The sequence below is a fragment of the Rhopilema esculentum genome, chromosome 5 (genome assembly GCF_057945365.1).
Source record: "Rhopilema esculentum isolate cy_ngs chromosome 5, ASM5794536v1, whole genome shotgun sequence".
NCBI classification, from domain to species: domain Eukaryota; kingdom Metazoa; phylum Cnidaria; class Scyphozoa; order Rhizostomeae; family Rhizostomatidae; genus Rhopilema; species Rhopilema esculentum.
Window position 1 is genome coordinate 4,220,551 of NC_142819.1, and position 24,313 is coordinate 4,244,863.

The 24,313-nt window shown below is 34.6% G+C and overlaps 4 protein-coding genes across 4 annotated transcripts; 2 read left to right on the forward strand and 2 right to left on the reverse strand.

Moving 5' to 3' along the window:
• Positions 1-14: 14 nt before the first annotated feature.
• On the forward strand, positions 15-2,576 carry LOC135689838 (neurochondrin). Its single transcript, XM_065207204.2, has 2 exons — positions 15-1,529; positions 1,843-2,576. Exons 1-2 carry the CDS (start codon positions 152-154, stop codon positions 2,574-2,576), a joined length of 2,112 nt encoding a protein of 703 aa, XP_065063276.2. The 5' UTR covers positions 15-151.
• Positions 2,508-23,604, reverse strand: LOC135689839 (myotubularin-related protein 9). Its single transcript, XM_089108582.1, has 13 exons — positions 23,009-23,604; positions 21,807-21,966; positions 18,425-18,576; positions 17,538-17,666; positions 16,800-16,959; positions 16,058-16,282; positions 15,086-15,188; positions 13,229-13,367; positions 12,105-12,189; positions 5,322-5,391; positions 4,774-4,873; positions 4,126-4,253; positions 2,508-3,815 (listed from the first exon to the last, which is right to left on the reverse strand). Exons 1-13 carry the CDS (start codon positions 23,153-23,155, stop codon positions 3,740-3,742), a joined length of 1,674 nt encoding a protein of 557 aa, XP_088964708.1. The 5' UTR covers positions 23,156-23,604; the 3' UTR covers positions 2,508-3,739.
• LOC135684108 (uncharacterized) lies at positions 6,037-11,188 on the forward strand. The gene is made up of 3 exons (XM_089108581.1): positions 6,037-6,246; positions 6,967-7,101; positions 7,539-11,188. The coding sequence occupies exons 1-3, from the start codon at positions 6,037-6,039 to the stop codon at positions 9,375-9,377; spliced, it is 2,184 nt and encodes a 727-aa protein (XP_088964707.1). The 3' UTR covers positions 9,378-11,188.
• LOC135687582 (P2X purinoceptor 7) lies at positions 9,601-10,821 on the reverse strand. The gene is made up of 3 exons (XM_089108585.1): positions 10,506-10,821; positions 9,956-10,076; positions 9,601-9,802 (listed from the first exon to the last, which is right to left on the reverse strand). Exons 1-3 carry the CDS (start codon positions 10,819-10,821, stop codon positions 9,601-9,603), a joined length of 639 nt encoding a protein of 212 aa, XP_088964711.1.
• Positions 23,605-24,313: the final 709 nt, after the last annotated feature.

Consider the following 24,313-nt stretch of genomic DNA (forward strand, 5'->3'; position numbering starts at 1 on the left):
TACGAGATTTACGTCACCATTTGCCTCTTTTTCAAAGCGAAGCTTTCTTCAATGGCGGAACGAAGCGTAAAAATCACGTTGTTGTAGATTTGCGCATTATCGAACGTTCCAAGCTCCACGAATGATAAGGTGAAGTGATTATTTTTTAATAATGGAGACCGAACCAAAAATTAGAGAATCTATCACAAGATGCGTGGGTTTGTTAAAGAAGGCACAGACAGACAGTGAAAAATTCGCAGCCCTTCTTGTTGTTGGCGAAATGGACAAAACTCATAAATTAAGCACTGATGAAAGGAAACTTGTTTATTTATCAATTGACTTAAGTTTCATAAAGAAGCTTCTTAATTCTACGAAAGAGCTGCAAGGTTGTGGCAAGATGGCATTGGTTTCCATTGGCCTTACGATTTTGTCATGCACAGTAAATGAAATAGATGATTATTCAAGCAGACACCACGATATTTTCCAAATGGTACCAAAGCTGTTTCAAATCATTACTGATCTATCACAGGAAAAGCAGAAAGATGTATCTGAAGGTGACTTACCTCAAGATAAACAGACAGATAGATCTGACAAGAATCTGCTCGATAAAGAAATGCTTGATCATTGTTTTTCAATACTGAGTTCTTTGGCCTCAAGTAGAAGTGGTTGTGTTTCTATCATAGATAGTGGCTTAGATTTTTTGAAGAATGCAAACTTGAAATTTGAAGATGAAGTTGACATGAAAGTTGGAAAGTTAATTTGGCAAACTTTGGTAGCATTAGACACTGAGCAATTGAATCCATATGCAGAAGCTCTAAATGATTGCATGAGTAGTATTGCTCACAAGTTTTCTTTGTGCCAAGACATCAAAAAATTTGAGCTTTTAGAACTTTATTTTGATCTGTTACTTATAAGAAAAGAAAAGCTTTTGACCATAGATGAGCATCTAAAAATACATGCAGAAGATCTAAAGTGTCTGCGTAAAGGCATTATGGAAATAATTCAGTCGAAAACTGTTGTGAAATACAGACATTTGTCATTGAAGCTTGTGTCCTTGCTCATTGAACTCTGTGGTCTCACTTGGGCATACACGGTCTATCAAGATGAAAACCAGAAGTATAGTCAGAAGTTTTTGCACCTCGTGGTCTCATTGACAGCATTGGAAATCAACTTGGCTTTCTATGACAACAAGGACAATTTTGAACTTCTGAGTTTTCTTTTTAGTACAATTGAAAACATAATTGTAGCACTGAGTTCAACAGAGGACAAAGTTGTAACAGACCTGCAACATTGCACAATTGGTGCACCTATCCTTCCCAAAATTCTACAAACAATCCATGAGGCTATCTCCATTCTTGTTCAATATTTAGATGAGGTAAGAAACAACACAAGTGAGAGTGATGCATGTAAAGATATCAAAGTTATTGCCTGCACCAGGCTTTTATGCATATATTTGTCAGAAGAAACCCAGGCAATGAAAAAGGACATAATAAAGATTTCACCATTCTTGATAAAGCTGGCAAAGGCTTCATTTACCAAAGACAGAATAGGTATGATTGAATAAATTTTCCTTCTTCCTCATGGAAATGTATACATTATCTATGTCCAAATTTTAAAGGAATTAAAGGAATAAGACCTTGTTATTTTTCAGCTTCATTAGCATGTATTATATGACATTGTCTATCAGTTATTCCAATACTTTTGCAAGTTTGTACGCAGGTATTATGAAACTGTGTCAGAAAACTTCTGCCTTGATAAAACTGAGCTGCAAACCTCTTGAAAACTAAACAAATTTGCTGAAAATGTATTTTAATAAAGTCCTGGCCAGTATACCCTGAAAATTTATCTATTTTTCCTCTTTAGGTTTGTTAGAGTCCTTAAGAATGAAAACAGAGGATGGAAATGAACAAAAACTTCAATCTATGCCATCCATCTTTTCATTTCTACTGCCTGTGCTATGCCACTGGTCTGCAGAGAAGAAAACAAGGCAAATAATGTTGGAAGAAGAGATGCATAAAACTTTGTGGGAATATCTGTCAGGTTTGCTCTCCAACCATGGTGAAGGAAATGATTCTCAAGAAGTGGTCAAAACATTATTTGGTGTTTTTATGAATATTGCAATCACAGAACCTGGGCTAGCTTCAGATAATGAGAATATTTTTGGAGAAATCCTACAGAAAATTATCCAAGATTTAGAATATGTTTCATCCTCAAAGTCTATGAGCCTTGTGATGAATGCTGTGACACTTGGGCTTATCCTAGCAAGATCACAAAACAAAGACAGGGAAACCAGTGTTGTAGCATTCTTCAAACAATGCTTGTCCAGCTTGTATTTGTGCTGCCCGTATATAAACAGAGAGAAGAACAAAACAAGTAAAGAATGGCCTGAAATTGAAGAATTGTGGTTTATTGGCATGGATAACATGTGTGCCTGTGCTGATAGATCAATTGGGCTTCAAAAAGCTTTTGAAAATGATGCTGCCTTCATGAAATTTTCAGAATTTTTGGAACAGAACATGAACAATAAATCACCTAAGATCAAGGAAATTTGTAATTCTGTGATTAAATTAATAAAAATTGTAATTCATAAAACATAAAGATACTATGATTATTCTATAAAACATTATGTGCAGTGAATTAGTAAACAGCAAGAAATAATCTCTGTCAACAGATTTGAAAGTATGTTTGATGTCATTACAATTTGGTCTAAAGGCCAGCATATTTAGTTTACCAGAATACAGCTTTATTAAACAATTCAAAATTCAAGATGGATTATTTGTAAACACAACCTTGCAATAAATTTGAAACCAATGAAAATACAAAATTCTAAGATGCTTAACAGTACCATGCTTAATTTTTAATGGAGCGCTGGTTGGGTTATGGAGAAAACTTTTAAGCTAGATGTAAAAATGTCTATTTTTCTCTCCAAAGTGAGATGTTTGTTTATTTGTAGAAATATATCTTGCATTTTGCAAACCTGATAGATAGAACCTGACAGGGGATTTGCTCAACAGGAGATTGCCCAGATATAATTTTGTGTAAAGCTAAACATAAATGGCTGTGCATCTAAACATTGCTGCAAAACCTACAGACAATTATTGATGTTTAAACAAAAAAATGGAGAAATGCAAACAAAGCTATGGATTAGAAAAACATGGTTACTAGAATCAATCTACAAGTTAATTCTTTCATGCGCAGTTACCTGTCTTTTACAGCATCACTCATGATTATGTTTTGCAAAATTTGATTGAATGAGTTATTTTATTGTTTTTATTTTTTAATTGAAACAAAATTAATAGATATCATCATTAAGAATGTTTGAGAGAGCTTTATAAACACGATCTTTTCACTTTGCCTTTGCCATCTTGTCTTAATACCTGGCCTTTTAAGTCAAATTGTATGCTTAAATTAATGGTATGTATGAATCTTTAAGGAACAGTTTATTGTCATGAAATATTAGTATTGCAGAGAACCACAATACCAGAAATTCACTATTAAACAATTACAGAAATTGCTTACAAACAAAACTATTATTGATTGTGCTGCAATAATTACAAATTTTAATAAAGGCATTAAAATAAAGCAACTGATAAGATTTGCAAAATTGCTCCGAAATACTTTGCAATTCAGACATTAGACATTACAATTGTAAAAATTATACCCAATGGTCATCTGAAATTATTACTCTGAATTATTTTGTCATTCTGACGTCTGACATTACAATTGTAAAAAAATTAAGCCCACTGGTCATTTGAAATTATTACTCTGAAAGATGTTTTTCATCATTTTCACCACCAAAGATTGCAACTATTTCTTTTTGTAGCTCAAGGTACTCCCTAAAAGAATTAAAGGATAAAGAATTAATTAAAGAATTAAGACATTGATTACTTCCAAGTCAGTAAGGAATACTTCTAGCTGATTACTGAATACCATAAACTCCCATAGAATGCCAACTCAACTGGCATACATGAAAGGAAAGACACTCATGACAATCCATTTGTCCCAAAAGTACTCTGACAATTTTCAATCTTACAGAATTGAAGGGGAAACATAATACATCAAAAAATTGCTGTTATCAGAAATCTGTGGTTTAACAATGGTACAAACAATACATAACTGCTAAATATGGGCATCCTTTTATGTTACCTTTGAAGCTGATAAGCTTGTTCCTTCAATTTTGTATTCTGCTCTTTCATTTTCACAGCTTGATCTTGAACTTTTTTCCGTGGAGTGGAACTTACTGCCCATTTAAGGAACATCAAAGACCAGATATTCTAATAAAATTGATTGATAAAAATGCCAGATTAAAGAATTGGATTCAAAGAGCTTCAGTTGAAAAAAAATGTTTGCTTTGTGATTTACATGAAATTTTAGAAGTCAAAAAAAGATTGAAGTCTATAAATCATAAAAACTATTTCCCCAAAAAGGCTTCTGGAAACCTCTGTTGACAACATATGTATCTTTAATACTCAACACTTTTTAAAGCCCTAACTAACTTTGGTAGAAAGTGTGATTGAAGGAAAATTAAAATTTTTGATAAGCCACTAGCAAGTTGGGGACACAGGTACAAAAGCATTTATATTTCAAGAAGCACACTTCCAAAGTTCTTGAAAGACACTTCAAAAAAGGAGCATTTGCCAAAACAATCCTAAATATTTCCAATTCAACTTCATTGAATGCACTGTTTACCAAGAGTTTTAACACAATAAACTGGATTGTCGACTTTGGATATCATTAAATCATCAGCAAAGTTGTGAACTTTAAAAGGCCTACCATCAACATGCCAGAACTTACCAAACTTGGAGGGGCTACTGATGGCCATAACGGTCCATCATTATATTCATATAGAGGATTTACAAAACTCTGTAGAATTTTGGGCTGGTTGAGATAGGACCTAAAAAATCAACGAAGGCTTCAATAAATTTATAAGCATTTACCAAGATAACAGAACTACCTATAAGAAGGTAGAGACATAGTTTAAGGTCCAGACACTAATAAAATGATAAAAAGCTTGATTTCTACCATTCAAGGAACACATAATATAACATTTTAAGACTGGATACAATCTGAATGACATTACTGAATGGTATTGAATGACATTAGGTAACTAAAATATGTAGATTATATTTAAAATATGTCAATTATATCAAGGTTAAGGGACACTGAGAGACAAAAACCTATAAGGGTGTGCCAGCTCTTCTTGCACATTGCATATTTTGTTCCCTACTGCCATTATCTGGCACATAATGTTCCATGCTCTGCTGACAGTAATATAAGAAAAACACCAACTTTTGCACCGCTAATCTTGCAACATAACCACAAGATCATTATATGCTACTCACCACACTGAAATAGTCTTAGAAGATACTTTCTCTCTCTTTCTTTCAGATTCATTATTGAATAAAAAGGTCCCTAAAATGAAAAATATGATAGTGATACTTGACATGACAGGATGGAACTAGTGAATAAACAGATGCATCTAAAGGGGGTTAGCCTATATAGCTGGGCCCAGGGCCAACAAACAAAAACGGGCCTAAATTTTTTTATTGATATGGTTTCATAGGAGTTCTCTTACACAAGTGTCTTTATATTAGAGGTAAAATCTTTGTGAAGAACATTGTCTCCACAAGACAGGAGAGATATGATAAACAAAATAACTACATACAGTAATCAGAATAATTCATGGTCAGTCCCAATTAATTCATGATAGAAAGGATTGATGTAATATTTCTGATTAAAGGGGAAGTTCGGTCTAAAATGAAATTTGGCTATATTGCTGTTAATATAACAGAAGGCTTTGTTGTGAATTGTTTTTGCTCTTACCTCTCATTTTACTCTGTTATTCCACGAAAACTGTCTCCTAAAATCGCCTCGCGATAGGCCGCCATCTTCAACTCTCACGAGGATAATGTTGTTGTTGCCTTTGACGTCATCACGTTCAGAAGATGAGAGTGACTCAAGTGTAAGCTATGGTGAAAGTTAATTGATTCGGAAGGTTTCGGATTGAGAAACAACTTTTCTCGAAATCGGACAGTATTTAAAGATTTTTCGTTCAAAATGCCGAACTGTGGTGCATTTGGGTGCACAAATCGCTCGAGTCATAATAAAGAATTGACGTTTCATCAGATACCAGGGGAAGGTCGCAACAAGCAACTCAGAAAAATGTGGCTAACGAACATACGTCGTGCCGGTGAATTACCGAAAGACAAGAGTTTTTATATTTGCTCGGAACACTTTGCCGAAGACTGCTATGAAAGAGATTTCAAGGTAACTAAATTTTTAATTAATACGCTAATGCTATTTTCTACGGGTTTTAGTAATCGTCAGAAGTTTCGTCAGAAATTCTGCAAAAATAATTTGGGTACCTCAAAGTAGCTGTATCATTGAGTATGAAATAAACGATTTGTTAGATAAAAATAAGATGAAAACGGCTTATCAATGCCTCAAACGAGCAAAAATAAAACCACTAATTCTAATCTATTTTCTCAGTTAGTTTCATTCCAAAAAGCTTACTTGAATGCGTGAGATTTTTTTCTAGGGCTGAAAATATTGTATTACAAAATGAAAGGGGTAAAGCATTTACAGGAGTGACAGAAAACATATCTAATACAAACAAAAACAGCACATATAACATGTTTTGCCATAACCACTGCCAACTTCGTGTTAGCGATGACGACTATTATGAGTAATTCGTCTATTGATATTGAGTCATGATGAATTTCCTTTTTGCTCTGCCTGCTGCATGGGCGTCGTGAATGCCTTGTCTGTTTGGTAAGCCGAACACAAATTGCAAGAGGTGTATCCAATTTTGGGCATGAGGGATTAAAATCTGAAATATCTCATGCAGTGAAATAAATGAAATACAAGCACGTGATAGGGCTGCGCTTAATAAAAGGAGAAGAAGATGAATTTTGAATTGCTTAAATTCAAATTTTTCTTTAAATTCGAATTGAATAATATTTTGTTTCATGAAAAATTACTTTCCAGAAAGAACTGATGGAAAACAAGCCAGGTGCAAAAAAACTAAAGGCAGATGCAATCCCTACAATCTTTGTATTTAGGGAATCGACACAAAAGAGGAAAAATTCCATAGAGCGGGCTGCAAGGGAAGAAAAACGCAGAGTTTGTATTGTTTTATTCGTATTAAGACTTTCATAAAACATCCATTGTTGTGGGGGGTTGAATAACAGACTGTTTCTATATACCGTCACGAAATAGTTGGGCTATCTCGGGGGGCTCGGGGGGCTCGGGGGCTCAGCCCCCTTTTAATTAATAGAATTAAATTCAGAAAAATTTTGGGGTCTCAGATCCCTCTCAACAAATCAGTTCATGTTTGTTTTACAGTGTCGCTTAATAGTTTGAATGTTTTGAATATACATAACGGAGAGTCTTTAACAGAAATGCAAGTATATTGAGTGCTTTAAGGGTGTGGTCTCTTGAAGTTTCCTATTGCACAGCCCTTCTTCTTTAGTTCTTAGGACGGCATCCCGGGTCTACATACTTGACAATAGTTTTCTTGTAATAAAAAATTGTTTTCAATCTAACATGTAATTTTTCAGCTTCTGGATGCTGCATGTGCTTCAACGTCCCCCAATGACCTTGATGAAACGATTGCCAAAAGCGTCTCCATTCAAACGGAGTCTAAAAAATTTCTGGAAAAAAGCGTCGGTTGTACAGTAAATATGGTACACAAGAAAGTTGGTACCTTCACCACAATGGTAAGCGTGGGAACCCAGTGTTGTGACCGTCAAAGTTCAACTGGCCCCGAAATGAGAGATGTGGCAGTAAACACAGAAGAAATGGCAGGATTTGATGATTCTACCGCTTATGTCCCATCCTGCAGTGAGTCAGAGGGTGAGACCGATTCCTTCAAAGATGCCGATTTTTCTTTCCACAGCGACGAAAATGCATCATCTACGGAGGCTAGTGACGAAACTGATGACGAGGAGCTAGGCAACGAGCAACCAAGCCACGACACAAAATTTGTTGTGTTTTGGTCATGCTTGCTTCCATTGCTGCAAATTTGCTCAACTTGCTTTACGACTACGACTTTACGGAAAATTATACGCAGTGGGGTCATGGTAAAAGTTGAACGAATTTGCAGCAATAGCCACAAAACATCATGGTACTCCACTCCGAGAATACGTGGGATGTCTCTGGGGAATCTTGAATTGTCAGCTTCCATACTTTATACCGGCAGTACTTTCACAAGAATCCAAGAGATGATGTCACTATGCAACATATCGTTTTTAGGTCGCACAAGCTATCACGCTATACAAAAACAAATACTTTTCCCAACTGTCAATGACTTTTACGAAAACGCTAGAAAACAGCTTATTTCCGTAGTGGATGGTCCTGTAGCCTTAGCAGGGGACGGTAGATGTGATTCGCCAGGTTTTTCTGCAAAGTATGGTACATATACTGTGATGGACACAAACACCATGAAAATTTTAGACTTTTCCGTTGTCCATGTAGGAACTGTCTCGAGTTCTAACGCAATGGAAAAGCAGGGTTTGAAAAATTGCCTTCAATCTCTAGAGAATCAAGGGATGAGTGTGGCATCGTTAACTACTGATCGTCATCAGCAAATCAAGGCATACATGAAAAACGAAAAGAGTAACATTAATCATCAGTTTGATATTTGGCACGTAAGTAAAAATATTAAAAAGAAATTAGTTTTGCTAGCAAAAAAGAAAGGCGCTTCAGATTTGAATGGTTGGATGAAATCAATTATAAATCACTTTTGGTGGTCTTGTGCGACATGCAACAAAGATCCTTATATTCTTCGCGAAAAATGGTTAAGTATCTTATACCATATAAGGAACATACACAGATGGGAAGATGCAACCATTTATAAACGGTGTGCACATGCAAAGCTATCCAAAAGAGACAGATTGGAAAAAATTTGGTTAATAGAAGGTTCGCCTGCTTATGTCGCACTCGAATCGGTCATTAAGGACAAATTCCTGTTAAGAGATTTAAGGTATTTAACCGAATTTAGTCACACGGGGCAAATCGAGGTATATCATTCCCTTTACAATAAATATTGTCCCAAAAGGCTGCATTTTGGTTTCGAAGGAATGATTGCTAGGTCGGAACTTGCAGTATTGGACCATAACGCTGGGACAGAATGTAGACATGCCAAAACTCGGGACGATGAATATCGGCACAAGTTGTCGTTTTCAAAAGTAACGCAAAACTGGGTAGTAAAAAAAATTCCCGAAAAGAAAGACAAATCTTATTTACGGAAACTTATGACAAAAACATTAGAAGCAAGAGAAGAGAAGAAAGCACCGAAATCTATAACACCTGGAAGCGTACCACAATACCTTGCATCTAAAGAAAAGCCAGACAAAGCTGAGGCCGTAAAAAACAAACGTACACGCTTTGAGACATAATTACCAATTATTTTTCATGTATATTTAAAAATTTCGTCATATAAGAATATATTTTAGTGTTAATACAGTATACTTTCATTAAGTGGGGCACTCAATGGACTGAGCAAAAGTGTACTACTTAGCAGGCGTCCTTCTTATCCAAACTTGCAAAGGGTTTACTGTTCACATATCAATTATGTTCATTTATCCAAACTTAAAGAGAGTATACTGTAATTTTGTGCTTTTATTCGTCACTATCACTCTCTTGATATAGTCTTTTATCCTCAAGCCGGCTCTCCATGAATGGCACGTAGTAGGCGTTCTCAGACGGAAAACTATTCCGAATGGCCCAAATAGCACAAGATGGAATGACTTTTCGAACTCCTTTGCCAAGCCGGTTATGAACCCACCACGTGTATTGCTTATATGCTGCGAAACGTAAAGTCCTACGGAATAGATAATAGTTATTAGATGTTAGAAATTTCTAGCCACGATTTGTTATGTCTTCAATATTTACAATGAAAAGGACTTTTTATTCAGTGTTTCAACCTAAAAGGCTTTTGCCCTTTTAACATGCAAAGAAACAGTTTTTTACTTACCTGTTATTTATAACAAGCTTGTCTCCTCTCAAGTTGTTCATAGCAGACAGGGCAGTTTCGAGTACAGCTCTGGTCAAACAAACAATCTTGAAATCCGCAGACAAAGATATGCAACTTTGGCCTTAAGAAAATGAACACAGTGTAATAAGCAATTGTAATAGTAACTGACTAAGTAATTTTATTTTTCTCTATTATTATGGGCTCCGACACAGGATGGATAGTGAGGGGCTCAAAGGAACATTTAGCACCCATTAAAAGATTTTGAAAAAGCTCTATTGTCTTGCAAAAAATTAGGGGGGGCAATGCTCACCCCGCCCGCTTTGTGTGAAGGCCCTGATTCCCAGATCCTCTGCGAGCATCGAAATAAGTTTATTATTTTCTTTAATTCTTTAGATCTTGCTAGTATTCTTAAGAAAATACTTTGTTGCACTTATATATAATAAGTTACTATTTTTGTGTATTTTTACTGCGAACTCGAATATTTTACTACAAATGTGTATAGTTTACAATGTTATACGGCGTTTTTTCAATTAAAAGCAAAAACGTTTACCTTGGAAGTAATTTTCTGGAATATCGTTAGTTTCTTGGCAGCAAAGACTTTCGGCGTATGTTTCCATTGCCTTACATTTACCCCCACAAACGCACCAGTAGGCATTTCCGATTCTCTCTCTTTCAGATTCACTCTCAGTAGAATCATCTGATTCTCCATCCAAATCGTTCAGTTCCCAGTCTTCAAGTTTCCGCCTAGGTTCCATATCAAAAGGCTTTAAACGATTTATTTCAGGAACCGCATTATCCTCCGATTCACAGTTTCCATCTGTGCTCTCTTCTGATGACAAGACTTCGTCAATGAATTTTTCAGCCATTTTGCGGTAAAAACGAAATCTTGCAGTTGAAAAATATGTCTGTTCTCTATACTTTTACATGAATCTGTGAATATTATGTGGGTTGAGCAATAAATACAATGGGGTTGAATGATAAAAATACTATTGACTGCGTAAGCAGCGTTCATTCAGTGACTCACTGCGATCTTCTGAACGTGATGACGTCAAAGGCAACAACAACATTATCCTCGTGAGAGTTGAAGATGGCGGCCTATCGCGAGGCGATTTTAGGAGACAGTTTTCGTGGAATAACAGAGTAAAATGAGAGGTAAGAGCAAAAACAATTCACAACAAAGCCTTCTGTTATATTTACAGCAATATAGCCAAATTTCATTTTAGACCGAACTTCCCCTTTAAGGGATTTTCAGAGAAAGATTCTACAGACAAAACAACCACATCTCAATCTGTTGGTAACTATTGAACTGGTTATCATTAAACCTGGCTGTGCATAGTGGTCTTGGTAAAAAGGGGCAGTTACCACCAAGACATTTTTAAGGCTGGGCTTTTATACTGTTTCATCATCTGCTTCTAAGCAGAAGGGACTATGCATAGGTAAAATTGCTTCAAAGAGTGCATTTTCCAGCGAACTGGAATCACTCAATTTGGAAAAATTTTCTAATCCTTCTGCAGCAACCATTGTGCAATATCGAGTAGTAGTAAATCAAGATGATAAGGGCGCAAACTTGTCAATATAAAATTGAATAAAATTCTAATTTTTTTCAGACACAGTAATAATAATTGTATATGTTCAACTCATCAATTGAATTTCTTGTAGCTAAAGAGACAAAGTTTTTTAGCTTTAAATTAATTTTTCAATAACTCAGGAAATGTTTTTATCTCCGCTACAAATAAAATGTACAGACTTTCACACTTTGTTGAAAGGGAGGCCTTGTCTATGCTTGGGCCCGGGGGCCCTAAAAATGTTAGTTTTGCTATGAAATAGGAAAGGAATAAGGAAGAATATATTCACAAAATGGCTAGAATAAGGTATGGATTTTCATTAACTCAAAATGAATTGCATGGCTGATTGATAACTGTTTGAAGATGGGTCAGTAGTGTGTGTCATGGTATACAGATCAAAGGGTCTTGGGTATGAGTCACTGACAGGAAGAAACACACCTTTGAGTAGGAGGGTCCCAGCTTCTCTGTAATTCCAGGAATTAGAATCAAAGAGTGTGGTCCCCTAAAATGGCTGACCATAGACACTGCTCACGAATACAAAATACAAATACAAAAGAATATTAGTCTATAATTGCAAAACCTACCATATGGTGATGCATATGAATGGAAACTTAGAAAGCAAAGAAGATCCTCGCCATATTCGAAAGATGATGGATACTGGCTGATGATCTGCCAGGAAATTAAAAATCAATATCAGAATTGTAAATGAAAAAGTAATAATTCAAAATGCAAAGTTCAAAATTCATAGCCATAACTGTTAGCAGAGAACTTCAGAAAAGCAGCTGAAATCAAAGTCATTCAAGGTGAAGGAAATCTAAGGCAATATCTCAAATTAAAAATTATTTCCTGATTTTTTCCCATCGTTCTAGCTTTTAAATGAAATATGATTCCTTCACAAATGTTTGTTGTAAACTGCCAACATTATCAGAAATGATGCAGTATGCTGACAACTGATGATGCAGTAACACAATTAATGTCAAAAAAATCTGAATGAGAGGAAGGTCAAATGTTGAGTTTGACTTAAGTGAAGTTAACTGTAGTACTTGTTGATGATGTCATACTAACCCATCATTCAAGTTTGGCCAATCAAATGGTTTCTTTCCTATGTCCATTTATTTGAAGTGTTTAAAAAAATAAATCCTACACAACGACAAACATAAAAGCATTGTGGTCCTTTCCCAATATTAATGGCAGGGTGGTACTCTCCAAACATTTCCCAATGCAGATACTATTGGGATTGTTATGGCTGCATGCCCAATACCCAGGGGAAACTCTATTGATAAGACTGCCTTTAAGTGTGCGATTTTATTATTTTAAACTCACTTAAACCTAATACCAAACATTTGCCTATCTTTCCATTACATAAAGTAAAAACGTTTTTTAGGAAAACTTTGTTAGCATGAATTGAGAAAGGAAGCTGAAAAATTTCCAAAACAAGTGGCTGCAGATTAATAAAAGGTATTTTTGATGTTTAGCCGTTGATTCTTAGGTTGATTCTTAGGTAGCCTCACACCCCCTTCCCACATCTTGTCAAATGATGATTATGCTTTAATAACAAAGACTGTTATAAAAACAAGGAAATCAAACAGTTCTAAACTCCACTGATCAGTAGTTTGACTGTTTGATTAGACATATCCATTCTCAATATCATATGACACTGCTCTTTAAACAATTTATTTTCATTCCATTGATTTTGGAAACAGCTTACCTGATGAAGTGTATCTAGAAATAACAGGAACACACTTCCTTGGCCTTTATACCTTGCAAGGCTCACACCCAATTTCATGTTTCGACTTGCAAAAGGATGTCCAGCCCAAAGCCATTCACGGACAATAAGACTTTGAAGACTAATGATAAAAGAGAAATAATTTGATAAAAACTTGTGCAATAAAAAATAAATGAGTAAAGAAACAATTATAGCAAGCATAACTTGGGTTTACATAGATCAAAAAATAAATCAACACTTTTCTGTGCATTTACAAAAGATTTTGAAAACAGTGATATATAAGCTATGTGACACAGCAGTTCTGCCTTATCATCTAACAATCTATCAGCTAACACCAGGCCTCTCCATGAAAAAGAACAAAGCAGGCTTTAAAAAGCCCTTGCCAGTTTGGCTGCAGTGGGCTATTTAGCCCTTGCATAACTGTTTTATTAATTTTTTTATAATTGGGTATTTGCAAAATCGAAATACATTACCTTGCCAATTCTTTAAACACTATTCATTTTAAGAAGGCATTTTTGTGTGTATTACTACCTTTAAATTTAGTATTACTGCTCCTTAAAACCAGAAAAAAGAGGAACATAAGGCAAAGTTATGTTAGATTTTGCCGGTCAAATGTGGCATTTTGAGAATGCCTAGTTTATATATGTTGTGACTTGAAAAGAAATTGTTTCATATTTGACAGCATGATGTAGCGTTTCTAACTTTCATTTTTCGTAGCATTGATCACACTACATGTTGTTCCTTTTGTGCAAACACATTTCCTATTCCACCAAAAGTTTTAGCAGATAATACAATAGTTTGTTAACATGTGAGAAACACATAGACATGTAAGAACTCTTTCCTTTTATTCACTAACACCCTGATATTTAGCTGTAAGAAGTACAAACATTGGGAAGCTAAACTGCATGGATTAAATGAGAATGTTGGTTTGAAAAACTGCGTGGGGAAAAAAGCCCTCATAAATTTATTTTGCATGAGGTTTGCGCAGGTGTGCGCTATAGCCCACGTCTTTGAGAAAGGCCTGCTCACAGGCAAATGAACAAATCATGTATAACCATCTAAACATCTAATTATCAACCCTGCACAGTGTGTCTTATGCTATATGAGCATGTTATATAAGTCATGCAAAGTTTGGCCAGTGTCCAAGTAGAGATCAGAAAGTGCTTTTCTTTCTTTTGAAAATCAAGCCTAAAAATATTTATTAATTTAAAATCCAACTACAACTGAAACTACCTAAATATATGCCTCATGCAGTGATGAAAGACACAATACATTTATATTTGACAGATACGGTTTTTAAATAGAGCTACATATGAAAGCAATAACTGAGCAAAATAGGGCAAAAACTATATGTAAGGTATCTTTAGAAAAATTGCATGCCAGCTTTTTACATGATTTTTAGTTTTCAAGGAAAATAAGAAACAAGAAAAAGGAGAAGTTTCTTTGATAAAGTGAAGTTTAGTTTCAATAACAATTCTATAAGCAAGTACAATAAAGTATTGCTTCACAAAGTGGCACTGGATCAAGATTTGAAATATTGAGTCGAGGGATTCCAGAAAGCCAACCAAAGAATTCATCCTGTAAGGTTTCAAACAAATTGCAGTGCATCATAAAAAACTCGTAGGGGCAACTGCATTAATTTTATTCTAAATTCTATGTTACATGAATGATGTGAATTCTTTAAAAGCTATATTAAAATTTTGCAGTAGCAAAGGCATATTTGAAAGTAACCTGATATGCACAAACCATCAGGGGTGCCTACAGACAAAATTTGTTTATTGCACTCTCTATCCTGCAGGCATATAGGGCTGTTAGGGTAAGCTTAAGCAGAATACTTACCCCCTGATTGTCCTACTTTCAGGATTGAGAAGTATTTGTACTAATGATGTCAGCACAAGAGTGATGTCCATTCCATTATCTTCATGAACAAGTACAGGAGTATCTGTACATGAAAAACAATTAGTATGCTAGGAAGAAATGATAAGCCAATCAAAGGTGTTGGGCATTACACTTTATAATCAATCTCTCAATAAATACAAAATTTGAAAATGCCTCAGAAAAAGCTAATTTTTTTAGATTTACTGAGGTCTTTTGTTTGGAACTCTTTATAGTATAACACCTTGAAAAAGGCCATTCAAAATTGTTCTTTGCTGTCAATTCATGTATTGTTTACAGTGAAAGGAATGCCTTCCGTCCATTTAAAAAGGATTGTGTTCCTACCACCCAAATGAGGTCTGGTATTTTTTAGTAATTATTCCAGTTTGATTCTGGCAATGTAGGGCACAAAACCCAAAGATTGGGGGATGGAATAAAACAGCATCTCCCTTTCAACATAAAAAACTCTTCTTTAACAATAAATTTGTGTTTGGGTCCCTGATTGGCCTTTTTCGACTGACAACTGGGTATAAGATTTTAACTTAACATTATTGATTCAAAACCAAAGTTTTAACTTTATGACCTATGATAAAAATATGCCTCTTGAATATATTTTTTTCTCAGTAAGGAAACCATTTAGAAACTAATGTGAATCTTAAAATTGTCGATCGGATCAGAATGAATGCTTTCAAATTTTGTTTGTCCCTGAAGTCTTCTATGCAGCTAAAAGCATAATGAAAAATTTATAACATATACTTAAGATGAAACATTAAATCAATGTTGCTGTAAACTGTATAAAAATGTGTAACACAGTGACTCTGTTCCATCTGGGCAATAAGTGCCTATATGCCACATTCTCTAGGAAAACTGCTGTTAGAATTCAAAACTGTTTAGTAAAATTTCCCACTAGATAGGTATTATCATCAAAAAACCAACCATGGGTGTCAATTTGCTCTGCAATTTTCACTGCAGCAGTCAAAACAGCCTCAACCGTGGTTAACCAACCACTGCTCTCTAAATTTGATAGCCAAGCTCCAGTCTTTTTGTCAGCACAGGCAGCATGTAATTTTCCAATGCTATCCGGAAGAGAAATATATTGATCAATTCCAAGAATTACTCTCTTCCATTGAGGATACTTTGATTCTGATTCGCTGCCACCTCCTGTAGGAAGAAACATAAAGGTAAGGATACAAGATAAGACTTGTTATAAAGATCAAAGGCGTGATTTGAAATAACTGTAACAGAGTAGCAGATCCACATGTGAAAGTGAAATACACAAAAACATAAAAAAATAAAACTAAATAAAACTAATCAATTTACAATAACATACAGTTACTATGAATGCGTAGTGAACTCACAAACTTGCAAAACAAACAAACTCACAAAACAATAGCAGAGAACACCTTTTGTTTTCAACTTGGGTAATAATTCTTTAGCCCTATTGTTTTCATCTGGCTCTTTTCTCTTCCTTTTGTATTTAATTCAATAACTCTCTGTTCTCAACATTTGAGTTTGTACAAAGCTATTTTTTAATGGAGTTGGTGATAAAGTTTCACAGAGACACACGTGGAGAGTTTCTCTTTCGTTTTTCACTAAATTAGTAAATACAACTAAACAACAACATTTACTAAAAATGCAACTGATCATTATTCTTAAAATTTTTAAGGAAATTAATTACCTTTGCTTTTATGTGCACTTATAACAGACCTTGACCTGGTATCAAAAATAAAGCCTTTCTTGGAATGACCTTGCAGTATAGTACTCAGAAACTTTTCATCTTCTTTGCAACGTTTCCCTTGATGCCCAGGCTGTGGCTGTGAAGATCTCAGAAGAGGCACCTTCAAAAGAGGTGAAAAAGTATTTGCAGATAGCTTTTGAGTAGTGAAGAAACTCTATAAATATCTAAATCGACCTGGTGGAAAAAAATTCAATAAAATATCTTCCCTTTTATTGGCACTTAAGTTTATAATTATTACAATAAAGATTTTCTGAAATAAGTACATCACAAAGATAAATACATCAAAATCTGGAAGCAATAGCAGGTTGAATTGTAAGATATGACTAATGTTGGATAGACTGAATGAGCTTTCAAAATCTTTGTAGCAATCTAAATTTGATAAATTTATGAAGTTTTAAAAAATATCAAGAAATTGTCATGAAATTTGTTCATTATTCATAAATTTTTTTCAAATTTTCAAAAGTTCTTTTCAAATTTTCATAAATTCAATAAATCTTTACAAAATTTGTAAAATTTTCACAAAATAATAGAATTATCATAAAATCAAACCTTTTTCAATGTTTGTGCACTTTTCTCAATATCTGAGCAATTTCACAAAATTAACGGTCTTATCAAAAGATTGACAAAAAGGTCGCAAAATTAATGTAAGTTTCGTGAAATTTAAAACCAGGTACAAACCTTATTTTTCCTATTCAAAAATGCAAGAATTGGAAATCTTCCTTCAAAACGGAAATATGATGACTTCAAAATCAGATCATCTGTGACAGCTTTTGGTACAATATTTAGTTCTGGGTAAGAGAGACTGATCTAAAAGGCAAGGAATAAAATCAAAACATTATTTTTGTATACCATAAAAACGGAATAAATATTTCACAGTCAGCAGAAACCAACTTTTAGAAGTTAGATTAACGAAACTATTTCTAACTTTAAAGTGGCTATGAAATGAAACTTCACACATAGTGTTTTTGAAAGAAATTGAAGCTTCTACATATTGTTGCAATATAAAACGAAAAATTAACTCAAAAATTTGCATGGGAAGGTTTGTTTTTGGGGTTTTAAAAACAATTAGTGTGAGTGACAAAGCATAAGAATCAGTGACGTCACAAAGTTTGCAGTTGATTCAATCTTTACAATAAACACACCATACCATTTAGTCAGGGCTGTTAGTCAAACCATTCTGTAAATTGTGATACCAGCATAAAATTTTGCAAAAATTTTGTTTGTTACGCTTAAAAAGATAGGATATGGACCCCAACTGAAAATTGTCCCCTTGGGCTATTTTAGGCTGGGGGTACTCTGCCCCAAGCCCTTAACAGCTTGTTACAACATCTCTTCTGGAAGTAGGTACAATAGCACAAAACTTTACAACAAGCGGCAGGTAAAAAAGATAGGATATAAAATATTTGACATGTCATGAAAATATTTGAAAAAATATGACATTACAAATATATAAAAAACCATTTTTGATAGAAGCAGTAGATTGTAAACATGTACCAATTGGAAAAATTGGAATCAAGCAGTAGCATATAAAGCATGGCTTAATATTTATATAGAAAAGTCCTTACTTTGAATTCATTGTTTAGAGAAGAGATCCTCCAGCTATCACTGCCATCAATTAACTTTTTCAGCTCTACTTCAGGACTGAATGCATCCCAACCATTTTCATTGATGATGAAATCCAGCCGATGAAAGAAGGGGTAGTACCAGGTCTGATTCTCTACAAAAAATTTTATACTTTCATAAAAAAAATTGAATGATATAAAAAGTTTTGTATGTGATGGAAAGAAATTGACTTTTGATGCCACAATCCTTTTAATTACTCTGATGAAGCCCTGTATGCCTGGGTGAAATATTAGTATTCTTTTCACTAAATTTATTTTGAAAATTAAAAATGAAAATATTTCATTTTTAATTCAACTTAAACTACAATTACAAATCTCACTATTACAAGGTAATTTGCAATTGGCTAGCCTGGTTTTACAAGAAGAAACTATAACAATCGTAAGGTAAAAGGAAAAACTGAGAAAAATAAAACAACCAAAATTAAAACGGATGTAATTCCGGATTTGTCCATGGTTTATTTTTGCAACAAAATATGTAGTACATAGTACGGATGGCAATGTTGGAAAGTTTAGAGATGAGATACCGTTTTTGTTGTTGATCGATGGAGAGAGAGTCACACATTTTGAAGAAGGAGATGCAGGAATAATAATAATAATAATAATAATAATAATGGAAACATTTCATTTTCAATTCAACTTAAACTACAATTACAAATCTCACTATTACAAGGTAATTTGCAATTGGCTAGCCTGGTTTTACAAGAAAAAAACTATAACAATCGTAAGGTAAAAGGAAAAACTGAGAAAAATAAAACAACCAAAATTAAAACGGATGTAATTCCGGATTTGTCCATGGTTTATTTTTGCAACAAAATATGTAGTACGTAGTACGAATGGCAATGTTGGAAAGTTTAGAGATGAGATACCGTTTTTGTTGTTGATCGATGGAGAGAGAGTCACACATTTTGAAGAAAGAGATGCAGGAATTGCCAAAGATGCCAAGAGAGCTCATAGAAAGATTCACAAAAGAGACACATTTGAACTTTCGCTGTAAGTCAGATAGGAGAGGAGCATACTTGCTGTGTTTTCTTGTTGCATTTGTGTCAAGATTGGATTCAAAACCAACAGTAAGCTCTAAGATGTATAGGTAATTGTTGTTAGTCTTCAAGAGAAGATCTGGGCGAAGGTTTTCTCCAGTTATGATTGATGGTGAAAGATAGCCAGGTATATCAGCGTAGATGGTAGATTCATTAACAGCTTTAAGAGACGTAGCTAGAAAGTTTAAGATAGAGTTATGACGCCAGGTGTATCGGCCTTGTTCCAAGTATGTTTTGCAGCCAGCAACAACGTGAAGGAGGGTTTCTGGCAGAAAACAGAAAGAACAATCAGAAGTCTGGCTCAAGTTCCACTTTTTCAAGTTTTTCTGTGTAGCAAGGGTATTGTTCAGGTACCTTATGGTGAAATTGAAAATATTCTGAGGCATGCTACTTTGCACCTTGGACCAAAGTTTGTTTATTTGTGGAAGATCCTGGTTAAAAAGATGTGACAATAAAGATCCTTGGGAAGTTAGAATGTTTTGCAGACGATCTTTATGTTCTTGCTGGACAGCCTTTAATGCTTCTTTCGTGTTCCTATATATATCATATTGTATATTTGTGCTACTGCTGGTATTTTTCCATAAAGAGCGAATGTTATCGTTTGGTGAAGATTTCAATGCGTTGCGTAAAATAGTTTGACACTGTAGGAATTTGGCGGATGGTAAAGTTAGGCTGAGTCCAAACTGGTTTTTAGAAAGAATAATGCTACTCAAGGTAGCACTTATTGGGAGGTCGAGCCACTGGCGGATGTATTTGGATACAAGGTTGTCAAGATTCTCGACAACCCACGTCTTTGAAAGATCTGCTACAGTAAGGTTCCAAGAGATTTTAGAAAGAACAAAGTTGTGATAAAGAAGCAACTTATTTTTTGCATGTAGAGGCTGGGAATCAATTTGTTTGAGCATGTTGGACAGTGATGATAAAAGATCAGATTTATGTTCTTGGTTTGTCATTTCAAAGTCAAAATGACGACCGAGGTACTTAAAAGAATTTCCATTCGAGACAGGTGGGATAGATTCGTTGTTTATGAAAAGCTTAGGTTGATACTGAAGAGAACGTGTGGAAAATTTCTTTATTCCAAAAGTGATGCATTTATCGACACGTATGATCATGTTAGCCCATTGGCACCAGCGAGTGAAACAATTCAGTAGAAGTTGGTTTTCTTTCTCATTGCTGGTGATAACGGCAGCATCGTCTGCGAATTGAAACCAATGGACTGGTTGAAACATACGGTCGTTCTGATCATGTGGGGAGAAACCTAACTGTTTGTATTTTTCAGCTTTTATGTACTGTATGAATGTGTTGAAGCATAGATTAAATAGTAGAGGACTGAGGCAGTCGCCTTGAAGAACACCGCGACGGACTGGAATAGCAGGAGTATTATAGTGGCTTGTGATGATAGAGGTTTTAAAATCGGTGTAAAGGCTAGAGATAAGAAGTTGTATGTTGTCAGGGATATGATGGTAAGATAGTACAGTGGGTATCAAATTATAATAATAATAATAATATTAATAATAATAATAATAAATCATGACCAGTATCTCCACAGACCAGGCTCTTCATCTGGTCGTTAAATACTACACAATGTAAAATTAGAGATTAAAATAGTTTAAATACCATAAAATTTAAATTGGAATTAAAAGTTAGGTTCTTCTCTTGATGAATCAAACTAAAAGTCTCTTTTTTGCTTCTGTAACAAAATATTCTTCAGATTTTGATGAGAATTCGGCTTTTGTTTCTGAATTTCTTATGGCAAATTAATTTCATTACATTGGATTCTTTTTATCATATTGCTTTGTCCTGAACTTCTCTTGTATTAAGACTTTTAATGTCAGAGTTCAAAGTACAATCACTCCAGGAGAAAGACTTAAGTCCTTTAAATCTTTTTTCTTCGACCCATAGACTATTGCAAAGCTCAAATAATATAAAATTAACTTCAATTGCCTTGTTGATATCTAATTGTTTGACCTGACTATCTAGTCACTACATTGGGAGAGGTGATACCTTGACAAAGTAAATAATAAATATAGAATTGAAAAAAACAATTTACAAAATGAAAATTACCAATTATGCAAAGTGGAAGCATTCAAATACGAAACTGAAAATTAAATTATTTGCAAAGATAAGTTCGCTTTGAAAATTTGAGATTTCCCATCTGAAATAGTGCACACATAAATGTTATTAACTAGGAAATTTGCATGGCCAATATGCAAAACCATAGCACCCAGGATGTTACCTTAATAGGCAAAGAAAATAGCAGCAAAGAAGATCATAAAGTATTGATTTACCTAAAGTGGATAGTGCTTCAATGGAAGCAGCAACATTGAGACAATTCTCAGCACCTGGTATTCGCAGTTTGAAAGAAGTGAAGTCTTTACAAATGATATTTATAGTTCCATTGTACCCTGCAATCTTCTTCTGAACATCTTCAATTGCCATGTACAAGAGCTAAAATGAATACCTTGCTATTTAACAGAACCAAAGTACTTCTGACTGATTGTCTTGACAATAAAAACGTCAGAATAGCTATTGAATTGCATTAGATAGCTGGATCACTAGTTTTTGACACTACTTTTAGACAGATGCAAACAATTTCAAAAAACTTCATTCATGGACAAATAGTAAATTCATTTTTAAGAAGGGTATTATGCAGTAGTATCATGTTTTTTGCTTTATTTTTAAAACATCAACATGCAAAAATTTTGATGAACATTGTCTCAACTTTGGTGGTTCATTTAAAGCAGGTGAAAATCCAATAGTTAAGGTTTAAAAAACATTCAAAATGGAAATGGGTTGTTATTAAACCAAACAGAAAGTGAAGGGTTAGTGATAAAAGTAAGTTAACAATTATCCTTCTAGAGATAAAAGATAACAGGTGCCATCAGCAAAGGCGTACAAGATGGGAGGCTTGGGAGCTTCAGCCCCTCTAGATTTGGGCAGCTGATTTTTTCAAGCAAAGTTCTGGCAAGAGCCTTCCCTAAAAACAAGAAGGTATAAGAAAAACTACATTTCGAACATGTTTAAAAATTCTGAGATGAAAAAATCAAGCGGTCGTAATGGTGAGCGCTTTTGGCAGTAATTGAATATGGTGAAAATCATGTTCACAAAATCGGTAAAATAATTGATATATTTGGTTGCTGTCAGGTAAGAGATTTGCTTTTTTAATGAAACTGTGTGAAGTTTTTAAAAGGCTCCTTAAAAATTTGGGCACCGTTATTTTTGGGGCAAAAAATTTCAGCCCCCCTATCTGAACTCACCCTGTACCTCTATGGTCATCAGTAAAATAATATTAGATTAGTATTCTTTAAAAAATCTCAAGGAGACCCCCTAAATCGTGAAAATTTATTTAGACTGAAATAACTATAAACTTGCAATATATTGAGATCTCACTTATTTACATGTTAATGTTTCTGTATTTGGGTTCTTGCTTGGATTTCGATGACTATGGAAATAGGTAGTAGAAGCAATTATATTTACAATTCATATTTACCATTAATTCATCTTTCTCCGAAACCCTTGATGAAAATATCAAATGATGACTTGTAAGGCACAATGTCCCCTCCACAAGGCTGCTACTTTGCCTTCTTAAAATAACATTATCAACCCTAGTTGTCTTGATTAGCTCAGCAAATTCCATCCTACTTTCCCCAGGCTTTTTTGTGTGGAAACTGAGGACGTCGTGGAAATCTTGTTGTTCTGAGCAATAGCCTATGCCATTGACTTTTGTCTCTTCAATTTCATCAGCTACATCACCACACACGATGTGCGACGAAAAGACAGAGCTACTTGCCTGCGCTATATTTTGAATTTTCAGTAGGCGTGTTTGAAACTAATGTGGCCTGTCTTATAGGCCGTTTTCACAAAAGTGACGATGGAGATAATGTGTCTCATTAACACAAGTCACTTGCTTTTGTCATGAGCAATAACAGACTGAGGTCTTGACTTCACTACCAAACTACGCCCGGTAATTCAATCAGCTTGGGAAACCTGCATCATCTCCTTTTAGACATTCTTTCTGAAGTTTGTCCGTTTTACCAGTCAAATATCACTGTCAACTACTAGCCTGTTGTCTTCGTCTCGTTTTCGATTTCCTTCCTGAAACACAGTACAGCCACTATAGCACAGCAGGAAGTGAATTTATTCTACCGAAGATCAGGGTGCTGTTTTTTGTTCTCTATACCCTGGGTGCCAGAGCCTTTATTATTTAGAAATATTCGAAGCAAGAAACAGATATATTTATTTGCGTTACCATCGCAGCGGTCTACAATACTTTATCCCCATTTTCTTGAGGCTCTGGTACCCAAGGTACGTGTATTAGAAAATGTTGGGCATCCTTTAAAAAATAATTGACTTGTGTGTCAAACAAAACAGATGGCACACCATATTCCCTTAAAATAAAGGTACTCTAGACTACATTTTTCTCCATAGAAAATAATACAAAAGTACTAATATGTTTTTACTTCACAAACAAAGGTCGATGTTGAGTACTCCAGTTTCTTAATGTTCTGGAAATTTCAATACTCGCTGCCTCTTAAGAGTTTCTTAATCTTGATGTCATGAATGATGTTATGAAATGTTCGTGACCTTTTTTCACGTCAAGAGATTCGCTTCCGTTTTGAAGCTGTATTCAGACGTGGGAAGTATACTTTTATCCCTTGTGCCTTAATTTCTAGGCCATCAGGGCAATCGTGTTCTTGGGTTTTATAAAATTTCGTTGTTCTCAGTTTTATCACGATTTAATAGTTTCTTAATTTTTTTGCTTCGAGTACTGAAGTTTCTTAATTTTTTCTGACTG